Source organism: Arachis hypogaea, chromosome 16 (genome assembly GCF_003086295.3).
Source record: "Arachis hypogaea cultivar Tifrunner chromosome 16, arahy.Tifrunner.gnm2.J5K5, whole genome shotgun sequence".
Lineage (NCBI taxonomy): Eukaryota > Viridiplantae > Streptophyta > Magnoliopsida > Fabales > Fabaceae > Arachis > Arachis hypogaea.
Genome location: NC_092051.1, coordinates 21602993 through 21616366, shown reverse-complemented (window position 1 = coordinate 21616366; position 13374 = coordinate 21602993). Strand labels below are relative to the sequence as shown.

At 32.9% G+C, this 13374-nt stretch overlaps 1 protein-coding gene, 1 long non-coding RNA gene and 1 pseudogene across 2 annotated transcripts; all 3 read left to right on the top strand.

Annotated features, from left to right (window-relative positions):
• The first annotated feature begins 835 nt into the window (after window positions 1–835).
• On the top strand, window positions 836–7052 carry LOC112756841 (ATP-dependent DNA helicase Q-like 4A; annotated as a pseudogene).
• Window positions 7053–7067: 15 nt separating this feature from the next.
• Window positions 7068–7555, top strand: LOC140179920 (uncharacterized). The gene is made up of 2 exons (XR_011874016.1): window positions 7068–7163; window positions 7340–7555. It is a non-coding gene; the product is annotated as an uncharacterized lncRNA (long non-coding RNA).
• Window positions 7556–11791: 4236 nt separating this feature from the next.
• On the top strand, window positions 11792–12748 carry LOC112758402 (eukaryotic translation initiation factor 1A). Its single transcript, XM_025807072.3, has one exon. It carries the CDS (start codon window positions 12145–12147, stop codon window positions 12580–12582), a length of 438 nt encoding a protein of 145 aa, XP_025662857.1. The 5' UTR covers window positions 11792–12144; the 3' UTR covers window positions 12583–12748.
• Window positions 12749–13374: the final 626 nt, after the last annotated feature.

Genomic DNA, 13374 nt, shown 5'->3' with positions numbered 1-13374 from the left:
AATTTTAACTTTGACGGGTCATAATTTGACTTCCAAACTCCCAAATCTTGTGAAACTTGTTTTGAACAAAAATTGGATCCGTCGAGTTTGCAACGTTCAAAAAACAATTTTTAACGAAAGCGTTATGCGCATTTGAAGTTTGGGTTTAAAAATAGAATTTTGCAGAAAACCATAAATTCTGGTATGTGAGCCCACGCACACTATCGTATGCACGCACAGGCCAGAGTATGTGGTCAAACTCGTAAATACGCATGAGGGTGTGTGTACGCACTCTCTGGAAGTTTTGCAAGTTGTGTGTACGCACACTAATGTGCGTACTAGGTGCGTACGCACACGCTGAGAAAGTTGTCTGGTGCGTGTGTATGCACAGTATGATGCGTATGCACGATACCCTCTTTTGCACTAAAACTCTATTTTTAATTGTTTGACTTTTCCAACAAGTTTGTAAACCTTCGTAACCACTGTTTTATTGAAAAATCACAATTTTTGAATTATTGACTATTCCTCTGGCTTTCCAAACCCCTATAACACCTGTTTAAGGAACGATAGCTAGTGTTTAGACTTTGGGACAAGTGAGAGTGTACTAGTAAAATAAAAAAGGTAGTTTTGTTTTGTATTTAGAGACGGTGACTTAGGATTATAGAGTACTGTGGGTAGATTAACTAGAGTGATTCTGTGGAGTGTACTGAGTAAATTAAAGAAAACATGTTGGAGTATAGTGGAGATAAGTTTGAAGAACTATATTCTATTATAAATACAATGTTGGGTGCGATTTCATTATAAATGTGATTATTTTATCTCTAGAACTATTTTTCGAAAGTGTAACCCCAGAGAGATGGCGGAAGGTGAGGATCCCCTTCCTTGTTCCTCCTGCTATTGTAAAATTGCTTCTAGCGAGATGGTGGGAGGTTAGGATCCCCTCATTTGTTCCTCCTGGACATATGAGAACGTACCTCCTAGGTACACGCAAGGGTGTGGTTCACCCCACTTGCTCCAACTTGGTTAGTTAAGGCTCTCCGAGTAGATGCAAGAGTGTGGTTCGCCCCACTTGCTCCAGGTTGAGATGGTTTGAGCTTCTTGAGCAAATGCAAGGGTATGGTTTGTCCCACTTGCTCCAAGTTAAGATGATTTTAAGCTTCTTGGATAGATACAGTGGTTGCCCCATTTGCTCCAAGTTAGTATTTATGATTGATCTTAGTCTCTCTAAACAAACACGGTGACTCACCCCACTAGTTTCAGGTTGAGATTTGAGATTCCCTTTGACCCAGATGTGCGATGGATGATTGAATATTTATATACATGCATATGCTTTGAGCTTCACGCCGCTAGGACTGTCCAAGGTTTGCTACTGGACATGTCGGATTTGGCTAGATAACCGGCAGATGATATCATCGGCCATAGGACAGACATGCATCATGTGCATTTGTATGATTTGTTTGAGTATGCATACTTTGTTTTGCCTAATTGTTTATATATGTCTATATGTTACATGACTTAAATGTTGTTTTTGTTTCTTTAATTGTGTATTCTTTGTATGTGTTTGACCTTGAGAGATCCCTCAAATAGTGGAGGTGTGATGAGGGTTGTTCCACATGATGATTTGGAGGCTTGAAGGAGACAGAAGGTGAAGCCTTAGATTAGAATTAGAATTCTCTTAGATAGATTACCGATATTTCTGGATTAGAATAATTTTTAAGATTAATCTGAGTGTCGGAGTTCTAAGAATGTCTCTTACTTTTTCGGGACCTTATATATTATCTATGTGGGCACCTTTACCATGCTGAGAACCTCTGATTCTCATTCTATACATATTCTACTATTTTTCAGATGTAGGTCAAGAGCACCTCACTGAGCATTCTGTAGACCTTCTGGAAGCGAAGAACTATACTCTTAGTGCTTAGTATTTTGTTTCTAGTTGTATATATGTATATTTAGTCTCCGCCCTGTATAATTGTGTAAGTCCCTCCTAGAGATTGACAATGGAAAAACAAGTATTTATATTGTAGTTTGGGTTATACTTTTGGTGTGTGTGTGTGTGTGTTTATACTTTGGCCAGCCTTAGCTTCGCAAGTCGAGTCTGGAATTTGATATTTGTATATTTTGGAAGTCTGATATTTATATATAGTTTATCCTTCTTTTCGGTCCTGTTTATCTGTTTTATGTTTACCCGGACGAGTGTGATGCGATTTTCTATTACACTTTTGTTTAGTTTCTTCTTCAAGGCTCCTAGTCATAATTTTATTCAACTATATTTATATACGTCTTTTTCTTTAGAGGTCGTAATACCTCTCTACCTCTGTTATACAACTTAAACATAAAGCTCTGTGTGGTACACTACAAAAAAAAAGAGTTTAAAATGGAATTTATATTATGACAGCTTTAAAGAACTGCCATAATATTCAGATATTATGGCATTTTATGATGTTGTCATAATTAATTTTTCTAAAATGGTATTTTTTGGTGATTTTGGCGGTTTTCAACTGCCATTATCAAAGCTAGTATTTAAAAAAAAAAGGCCAAAAGCCCAAAACCAAGAAAAACCCTAACACTTATCTTATCTGGTGTGGTGAAAGTGAAACTCGAAAAAGTGAAGCTGCTCCAGCCATCTTCTCAACGGCACTCTCCAGCGACTGCTCCAACGACTGCTTCGATGACGATCTTCTTAGCGGCATTCTCCGACGATCTTCTCAGCAACATTCTCCAAAACGAAGGTATGACTTCTTGTGTTCTTCGATGATCTCCTCCGATGACATCTCCTCCAGCGGCGATCTCTTTCTGCATTCGCCTCCTGTGACGATCTTCTCCGCGACATCTCCTCCAGCGACGATCTTCTCCGGCAACACCTCCTCCAGCGGCAATCTCCTTCGGCAACATCTCTTCCAGTCGCGATCTTTTCCGGCGATGCCTCCTCCAGCTTCCTCCTTGCCATCTTCTATGTCTTCTCCACTAAAATCCTCAGTGCCTCCCTTTCGTCCTAGATCGGCAGGTCAATTTTCTATCTTTTTATATTCTAGGGTTCAAAAGTGCGATTCTCTGCTTTTTGATACTATGATGAGTCTCTTCTTTAATACGAATATAGTTAAATTGAACAAGAAGTACATTATTTAGATTTTCTTTATTTAAGAAAAATAAATGTATTCTCGTTGCGTGTGAATGAATACTTATGTTGTGTTTGATAAATGTGATGTAAATTTTGATAATGACAGTGTTTGATGATGGAAACCAAGCGCAGAAGAATAGCTTCATATATGTGAGTGCTATTTCTTCTTTTTCCAGCTTCAGTTTGTAAATTATAGCTTAAATCTTTCAAATTACTGCATGATTAGTTATACTCTGCTTTTGCTTTTGCTCGATAGGTAGGAATTTTGTTTTTCTTTTATTTCAAAATTAATTCAGTATCATTTTAAAAATTGATTACGTATTTTAAACAATAATTCAAAAGATAAGGTAAAATCACATGAGTATTGAGTGTTTGATCCTAATATATCGAATTTGACTTGCTTTTCTATGGTTGATTCTGATTTTGGGTGATTTTTTTCTTTTTGGTTATTATTATTATTATTATTATTATTATTATTATTATTATTATTATTATTATTAGAAGCTTGATTGCCACACTGTTAATCTGCTCCCATTGAAGCTGCAGTTTTAAATTTTTGTAGATATTGTTAAAATTAGACATTAAATTTCATGTTTTAAAAGTTTGATAAATAGGAGTAGTTTTGTTGGAGATAAAAATGAGAGGGATAGTTACTATACTGAATGTATTTATGGACTTGAGAAAAGATTTAATACAATTAATAGATACCAAAAGATAGTTATTGAACCCAATTCTCTTTCTTATATGTAATATCTTTAGAGAACTTAATTCCAAATATTGTAATTATAAGTTATTGTATGTAACACCAGAAAAGATTGCCAAGTGAGTGCCATTATGCTCTCCCACCCTCTTAAATTTATTTATTTTTTCTTGATAAGCAAATATTGCTTTTTAATTGAAAGTATGAATCCTTACTCATTTTGAATGTTGCAGGTATTCTGTCCTTCCCAAGACCAAAAAGTGTTTGGAAGATGTTGACAAATTCATTAGGGAAAACCATTTTGATGAGTGTGGCATTATATATTACCTTTCTCGAATGGACTGTGAAAAGGTTGCTGAAAAGTTGCAGGTTGGTCATCTGACTGCACCTGTATTGTTGCTTCTCTTCCATTTTTCTTCTGTCATGCTTATTGTTTGTTTATTATTCTTTCTGGATGATGATGGTATGGCTACATGATAAACCATAATTGGACTCTTGTTTTATATTTTCTATAAACAAAGTAAAACTAGAAGTCAACATCTAGTTGAATTGTTTGCAAATACACTATCTAGTTATGTTCATTGTCCAGGAGTTTGGACATAAGTCTGCATTTTATCATGGTAACATGGATCCTGCTCAACGTGCCTTTGTTCAAAAGCAGTGGAGTAAAGATGAGATCAATATAATTTGTGCTACTGTGGCATTTGGAATGGGTAAATGTATGCTTTTCAGATACTATTTATTGCATTGATTTGCTTGAGTAGAATCATAATTTAAATTTAAAATTCCAGGTATTAACAAGCCTGATGTTCGCTTCTTAATCCATCATTCCCTTCCAAAATCTATTGAAGGTTATCATCAGGTATAGCAGATAGCGCAGACAACTAAAATATTATTTTGGCATAGTTTCTGAACTTCTGTTTCTGTTTACTAACATGTTCAATTAAAATATTATTTTGGCATAGTTTCTGAACATTTGTTTCTGTTTGCTAACATGTCTTCTTACTTTTCATTATCTTTCAAGGAATGTGGACGAGCTGGTAGAGATGGTCTACGTTCTTCCTGTATATTATATTACAGCTACAGTGATTATGTTAGTATCAGATAATTGAATAGTAAATTGTATGGAATTGGAAGATCATTCAAAATTTATATTAGTGGCAAGTTATTTGAAATAAGTAATAATTGATATCCAGATCTCCCCATTTTGTTGGTGTTTTCACTGCTGATATCTAGCTGTATATAATTTTTTATAGATTCAAGTTAAGCATATGATAAGTCAAGGAGCAATAGAGCAAAGTTCAATGACATATGGATACAGTCACTCAAATATGACAAATTCAGGATGGATATTGGAAACAAACACTGAAAACCTTTTGCGAATGGTAATTCTTTCTTAAATGGGATAACAAAGGGCTGGTTGAAGTTTCTATATTGGCTGTTGCTATATTGTCACCCTTTTTATTGTTGATTTTACAATATGTTTTCCTTCAACTGTCTCAGGTCAGTTATTGTGAAAATGACGTTGATTGTAGGCGTCTTCTGCAGCTTGCTCATTTTGGGGAGAAGTTTGATTCTTCAACATGTCAGAAAACATGTGATAATTGTTTGAAGAACACAAGTTTTATTGAGAAAGATGTCACTGAGATTGCAAAGCAATTGGTTTGAAAGCATCTTCTTTCTATAAAATTTACTGTTTTCATCCTTCCAGTTTAAGGAATTATGTTAGTTTCAAACTTCCAATATTTGAGATAGAGACTTTAGTTCACTATTTCTCAGTTCGTTTGATTGCCTCTTTTTAGGTTGAACTGGTTAAGCTAACTGGGTAGAAGGTCTCATCATCACATATATTAGAAGTCTATCGTGGATCCTTAAGACAGTTGGTATGCCACTGAGATAACTTGTTTTATTTCTCCTCTCTTCACTGTTACAAATATTTTCTTGCCCTATTTAGCCATTAAATATGTCCTCTAGTTATGTACTTTTAATGTTAAAATCAGGTCAAGAAACACCGTCATGATACTTTGAGCCTTCATGGTGCTGGGAAGCATCTAGCTAAGGGTGAGGCTTCTTCCCGAGTATTGTATCATCTTGTTGTAGAGGATTTTCTTGTGGAGGAGGTTAAAAAAAGTGATTTTATGGATCAGTATCATCAATATTGAAGGTATTGAAAGAAATAGTCTATGTTTGAATCCTGCAATTTATTTTCAAAAGTTTCTTATGTGCTTGTTGTGCTTCTATAGCTGTTGTTGCAACCTTCATAGTTAGACTTTAAATAATAGTAAGCTGTCTAACGGGTTGAATTGTTTTGCAGGTAAATGACCCCAAGGTCCGCAACCTGTTGCTGGGGGGCCAGAGGATTAAACTGAGGTTTGTCGATCTCATGAAGCTATTTCTTGATTGAATCTGTCAGTCAGAATTTTAGGGGTCCAATTCTGTTAGCGCTCAGATATTGTTAGATTGATACGTCAAAGTTACTTTGAATTCTTGTCTCAACCTTCTCTAGCCTCATTTTTAACATCTACAACACACTCTTTCTCAGTATTATATTCCTACTTAATAGCAGCCTGAAATGTTGTAGGTTCCCATCGTCCATAAAAGCATCAAAATTAGCGAAGTACGAGTTCATTCCAGCTAAAGGATCTTTGACATCTGAAAAACAAAATAGTCATCAAATTGATACTCCTGCTCAGCCCCAAACTCAAGTTGACATGGTATATAATGGGTTTCTTTACGGTTCTTTTTGTTCAATTTTCTAATATGTCTTGAATTGTCTTTGATAGAACTTTATTTCAGAATCTTTCAGCAAAGTTATACTCAGCACTGCGGTTGCTGCGGGCAACTATTCTTGGTGAATCTGGAGACAATGTCTTGGCTCACCACGTATTCTGGTTAGTTACACAAGTTCTCTGTATAGAGCTCATTTAATCTTGTGCAGTAATGGATTATGAATAGTTTAATTCAATTGAAATTGTCTTTGAATGCTAAGCATCTGATGAGCTGCTGTTTCTGTTATATAGTAATTCTCTGTTGCAGCTGATGAGCAAGAAAGTACCAAGAACAAAGGAAGAACTCATTGAACTCAATGGTGTGAGCAAATAAGTTCATTCTACGAATTAATCAAATGTACTGGAAACCATTGAAAATACTATTAACACAGATGTTTCTGTTTAGCACAGGGCCAAGGTAAGCAATTATAGTGATCAGATACTGGAAACTATTGAAAATACTATTAATGAGTATTACAAGTTGAATAAAAACAACAATGGCAGTGTTGATTCTGCAAAAAAGGAGACGAGATGCAAATGGAGGCCTAGATAGAAATCTTGAGGATGATGATGAGTTGACTAAAAAAATCAAAATGTGCATACAAGAATAATTTTCTTACCTTTAGAATATATATATATATAATGAATAAATTTTTTAATATCTAGTCCCTCTTGTGAGACTGTTGGTTTAGTTTTTAATTCTTTAAAATGCTGGTAGTTTGCTATTTATTTGAGCAACTATTTATTTCAACGTTCAATTTTCTTTTGCAGGTAATATTTATTTACACGGACATGAACAATGAAAATGTTGGAATGATCTGTAGCAAATTTGTTGAGCATCTCTAGGAAAACTCCCAATGTAATAGAACTAACAATATTTCTTAGTTTGATACTTTGTATAGGAGTTATTATTTTTTATTTGTAATACTAAAAAATCATATATTATGTTTAATACTTTGAGTTATATAATATTTTGTCTATGGATTATGATTTTGTTATTGTGAAATTTTAATAAAAAAAATCATTTATTTAGCAAGATAAAAATAATAGTAAAAACTGTATTTTTAAAAGATAAAAAAATCATTTTTATCCGGTAAAAACGGCAGTTAAAAAATGCCATTTTAAACGAAAAGGATGCCATTAAACCCTGGTAAAAATGGCGTTTAGAAATGGCATTTTAAACGAAAAGGATGCCATTAAATACAGGTAAAAACGGCGGTTATAAACGCCATTTTTAACGAGAAGGATGCCATTAAACCCAGGTAAAAACGACAGTTACAAACCGCCATTTTAAACAAGGAGGATGCCATTAAACCCAGGTAAAAATGGCGGTTACAAACCGCCATTTTAAACAACAACAAAATCGCCGTTTTATTTGGTTAAAATAGCGGTTAAAAATCGCAATTTTAACCGCCAAAAAACCGCCGTAATAACCAGAATGGCACCCAGAATTCCGGCGTTTCTTGGAAGCGCCATTTTCGACAATAATGGCAGTTATAACCGCTGTAATTACCTTAAAAAACTGCCATTTTAACCTTTTTTTTTGTAGTGGTAGAGTGTTACAGATTGAACGAAAATGAGTTTTATTGAAATGATATGAATTAAAGAGTTACGATTTAAGGATTTTAATGAATTTTAAAGAAATGAGAATTGGTTGTCGCTCCCTTAAATTTTAGAGACTCTGCCGTAGAATTTAATTTAATAAATCTTGATTTAAGGTAATTTAATCTAATTTAATAACTTATTTTGGCTTGGATTGATTTTAAGAAAAGAATTATGTTTTCGGACCTTGGGGAAAGGCTTTGAAAGTTTTTAGTAATTTTCAAAAGCAATTGAATTCAAATGTTTAAGCTTGAGATAGATTATTGAAGTTAATTTGAGACTTTTGATTTGGCGAAAAATATGAATTTTTGAAAGAGATATACAGGGTACTCAACCCTGTGAGGTGTATATGGCACTCACCCGCGAGTATACAGGCAATTTTGCCTGCGAGGTGCACAGGGCACTCAACCCTGCGAGATGCACAGGGCGCTCAATCCTGCGAAGGTCTCTCTGATGACGAGGTGTACAAGGCACTCACCCTGCGAGTATACGGGAAGTTCTGCCTGCGAGGCATACAAGACACTCACCCGCGAGACATATAGTGTATATATATGTGAGAAACCTCAGAGGAAAAATGTCCGGGTTAGTTACCGAATGTGTCTGGTTCTGGCAATGTAACTAACGCGTGAGCTCACGACCAATAGGACAGGCATGCATCATACTGCATTTGTTTGCTATTGTTTGGGTGTGTTTAAATATTTTAGTTTGCTTATCTGATGAATCCTATTTAACTGTTAATTATGGTACTTGTTGTAACTATTTTCTGATTGTGTTTGTCTTGTATTGTTTGTTCCTATGACTGATTCTGTTTTGAGATCGAGTGGAGATTTATTTGTATGTTGGGCCAAAGGTCGAAATTTATCCATATGTTGGGTCGGAGGTTGAGAGTCGTTTATAAGTTGGGCCGGAGGCCGTAACTTGATTATGTATTGGGATATTATTTGAGCTTTGAAATCCTTATATTAAAGAAGAGAACTTTGAATTTTGGATAATTAATTGTTGTGGTTTTGAAAAGGTTCATAAGATGAATGATGATATTTGCTTTTGAAATTCATTCTTCTTTTATACGTATCCTCTTATGACAATTCTTAAACCCTCTACTGAGAACCTACGAGAACGATGTTCTCACCCCTTTACAGACTTCTCTTTTCAGGACGGACGAGGAAATTGATGACGTTTTTGCTAAGTCCTTAGCCGTGTTGTTTTTATTTGTATATATATTAGTCAAAATTTTTCTCTCACATTTGTCATTATAATTGTGTAAGAGGGATATGAGTTGTATGTTTTGTATGTATATAATATTTATATGTTATTTGTATAAGAATTTTTACAAGAATTTTTGTATATATATATGTTTGTTTTCAAGTAAAAAGAATTTTCGGTTTCTCAAAGAAAACAACGATCCGGTATTCAAGTTAAAAACTCTTATTAAGTATATAAAAGTCGTCGTCCTTACTATTAGAGTGGTGCATGCAAAAGTGTGACATTCTAATAGTAAAGATGTTACGTAGTGCAATGATAATATTAACTTAAGGCCACATGATTTATTGAATTTGATAGGTTAGGGCAAATTTGAAAAATTTTAGTTAACAGTATATTTAAAAAATATTATATTTTAAACATTCCAACAATCATAGAATATTCATCGACACGTATATCCGACAACATTTTGCAATAAAACATAGAAGAAAAAATAAAAAGAAAGAGTAAAGTAATATTTTTTTGTGGATTTTTTATTTTGATATTGAAGAATGAATAAAATTTTACGTTAATGTTACAAAAATGGGATTTTACAATGTTCTGAGGACGCTATTCTGTGTAAGCACAATACGCAGAATACGTATTGCATTGACAATACGCAGTCTGTGTATTATAATTTAATATTAAAATAATACAATATGCCGTTTATATATTATAATTTAATATTAAAATAATACAATACACAGTTTGTGTATTGTCTTTATAAATTAAAAAAAAATTCATTTGACAATCCGCATTTTACGAATTCTACAGCTCTTAGAATTTTTGTAAAACACTGTAGCTTCTAATATTAAAAGATTACACCAATTTTTATCCAATATCTAAAAAGATAAACTTTTTTTTGTCTCTCTATCTCTTTTTTCTTTATGTTAAAGTTTAGAGTAAAAGATAGTAATCGAGAAAAGATAATAAGTTTGGTAAGAGTCTTCAAGTAGTTTTATTATTCTTTTTAATTAGCAGATAAACAAAATTAAAAGCTAAAATAATTATATTTTTAAATCATTTAGTTGTTCATCTCTTTATACATTAAGTACGCTCTCATACATCCTTGTTAAATTAGTGTTAAGACACTGCAAGAAAATCAACAAAATGCTTGTGCACCTTCAAGAAATACTTTTAATCATAATTGTTGTTTTATTTCCATTTTTATGTTTTGGGAGAACATAGATAAAATAATTATTTTTTAAAAAAAAATATTCAAACTATTATATTTTAGTGATGAATTAAATTTTAATATTTCTTTTATTAAAAATAATAGAATAGATGTGTTGTTTAATTTTTTTTAGTTATGAGTATTACAAGGATTTTTTAAGCAAATAACAATATATTATTTCATAAGTTTTAAAATAAAATAGGAATTTCAGCAACAAATATCCTTTTAGGAAAAATTATTCTAAAGGACTGTTAGAAAGATTTAATTATTAAAAAGGACCTTAAATACCAAAATTATTAAGAAGGACTAAATTTTTTTATAATATTTAAGAAGAAGAACTAAATCTTTTTATAAAGAGATAAATATATCTTTAACTATTTTTTATAATCTTTAATATATATTGTTTGATTCTCAAAGTTATATAGATGTGTATGAATATTCACTTGGAATTAATTAGTTAATTAATTTAAAAAAATTACTCTAAAAGATCGTTAGGGAGATTTAATTATTAAAATATTAATTTTTAACTATTTATTTATTTATTTTTTATAATTTTTATATTAATAATTTTTATTTTTTCTAAAATTTTAGTAATTTTTATTATTTATTTATTTTTTATTTTTATGATCTTTTGTCTTTTTTTTCGTTAGCTAAAGATCACAAAAATAAAAATAAATTAATAATTAATAAAATTACTAAAATTTTAAGAAAAATAAAATTTATCAACATAAAAATTATAAAAAATAAATTAAAAAATTAAAAATATATTTATCTCTTTATAAAAAGATTTAGTTCGTTTTTTTAAATATTATAAAAAAACTTGGTCATTCTTAATAATTTTAGTATTAAAAGTCATTTTTAATAATTAAATCTTCCTAACGATCTTTTAGAATAATTTTTCCTATCTTTTATTTGATCGTTGTACATATCTTTTGTTAATATAGTATAAATTAGAGAATAACAATATTTATTCTTTAACATTAAACTTTTAAGAAATTTATTCATTTTACATTAAAGATAATAAATTTAAATCATCTAAAACAAAAAATTAATAAAATAATAAAATAAAAAATTAATTATAACTAAATTTATAATTTTTTAAATATATATCCTACTATTTTAATTTAAAAATAATTAATTTATCATTTTACTACTTTATCCTTTTTTTTCCCGTTAAAGAATAGAGAATCACCTAATCACGTTGAAAAAAGTTAGTATCTTATTTTAATTTTTAAATTAAAGAATCAACGTTTTTTTTAAAAAAAAATAAAAGATAGATTGCCTTATCTTTTTTATCTTGGTGCCCAGGAATAAAAGAAACCGACCTCACCTATGGAGTTAGCCGCCTTGAAGGAGTTATATAAAGGGCAGCAGCTGCATCACAGTTCCTCCAACGCAAACTCAATTACCGAGCAAGAGAGAAAAGAGGGAAAAGCTACCAATCCTAGGGTTTTAAATTACCGCAGAATTTTTTAGCAAGCTTCAAATAGACAAAGAACCCGATTGATTGAAACCTAATCTGCAACTGTAAGAGAGGGAAAGAAAGAAGAAGAAGAAGAAGATGCCGAAGAACAAGGGAAAGGGAGGGAAGAACAGGAAGAGGGGGAAGAACGAAGCGGACGACGATAAGAGAGAGCTGGTTTTCAAGGAGGACGGACAGGAATACGCGCAGGTCCTCCGTATGCTCGGTAACGGCCGCTGTGAAGCAATGTGCATCGACGGCATCAAGAGGCTCTGTCATATCAGAGGCAAGATGCACAAAAAGGTGTGGATCGCCACCGGTGACATCATCCTCGTCGGCCTCCGCGACTTCCAGAACGACAAGGCTGACGTTATCCTCAAGTACATGGCTGACGAGGCCAGACTTCTCAAGGCCTATGGCGAGCTCCCTGACACCACACGCCTCAACGAGACCGTCGGTGGTGGCCTCGAGGACGACGATGACCAGATTGGCGACGACTACGTCGAGTTCGAGGATGAGGATATCGATAAAATCTAATTCCTAGTTATCTTTTTGTCAGTCTTGTATTTTCGGTTTCATTGTTTTTCCAAGAGAGTTATTAACATTTTTCTGATGACGAGTTTACGGTGCTTACTGGATTGAGATGTTTATTTTTTTCGTCTTTCTATGGTTTCATCTTTTAAAGGATTTTAAGATATGGTCATCTATCCTTGTTATCTAGCTTGTGTATTTGTTAAATATAGATGCTAAACATAGGTTAACATAATTTGGTGATATAATTTCATAAATGACAATAAGCTAAGTAAAACTAGAGCACCTTTGAAAGAATGATGGTTTTACATTGAAAAAGAAGGCACTATGGAATGGTAATTACCCTTGAGGCATTGGAGGTTATGTATTTGGCATGTTTTCAATGGCATCTTGTGTGTCGCTTCCTTTTGAAATTGTCATCCAAAAGTAGTCATCATGTCGTCGTCTTTTAAGACATCAATTGGCACCGAAACTTGATTAGTGAAACCTGTTGCTTGCTGTCTGTTACAAACTAGACAAAGAAACCTAGTTGTTATGACGTTAATTAAATCAATTAGTTCGCCTAAGTAGATTATGGTTAGCTGATAAATCAACGTACCTAATGCATAGATACACGAAGCTAATGGTTCGGTGGCGCTCCCTTCACTCCAATACCAAAAAGATTAAAGGCAATTGACCTTATCACCAAATTCATGCAAACCTCTGACTTCTCTTGTGCATGGCACCCCAACAGAAGGAGGCAGAGGTATCCATGAAGTAGCCGCTAAGGTCTGTTATCACCTCCTTTCGGACTTGGAG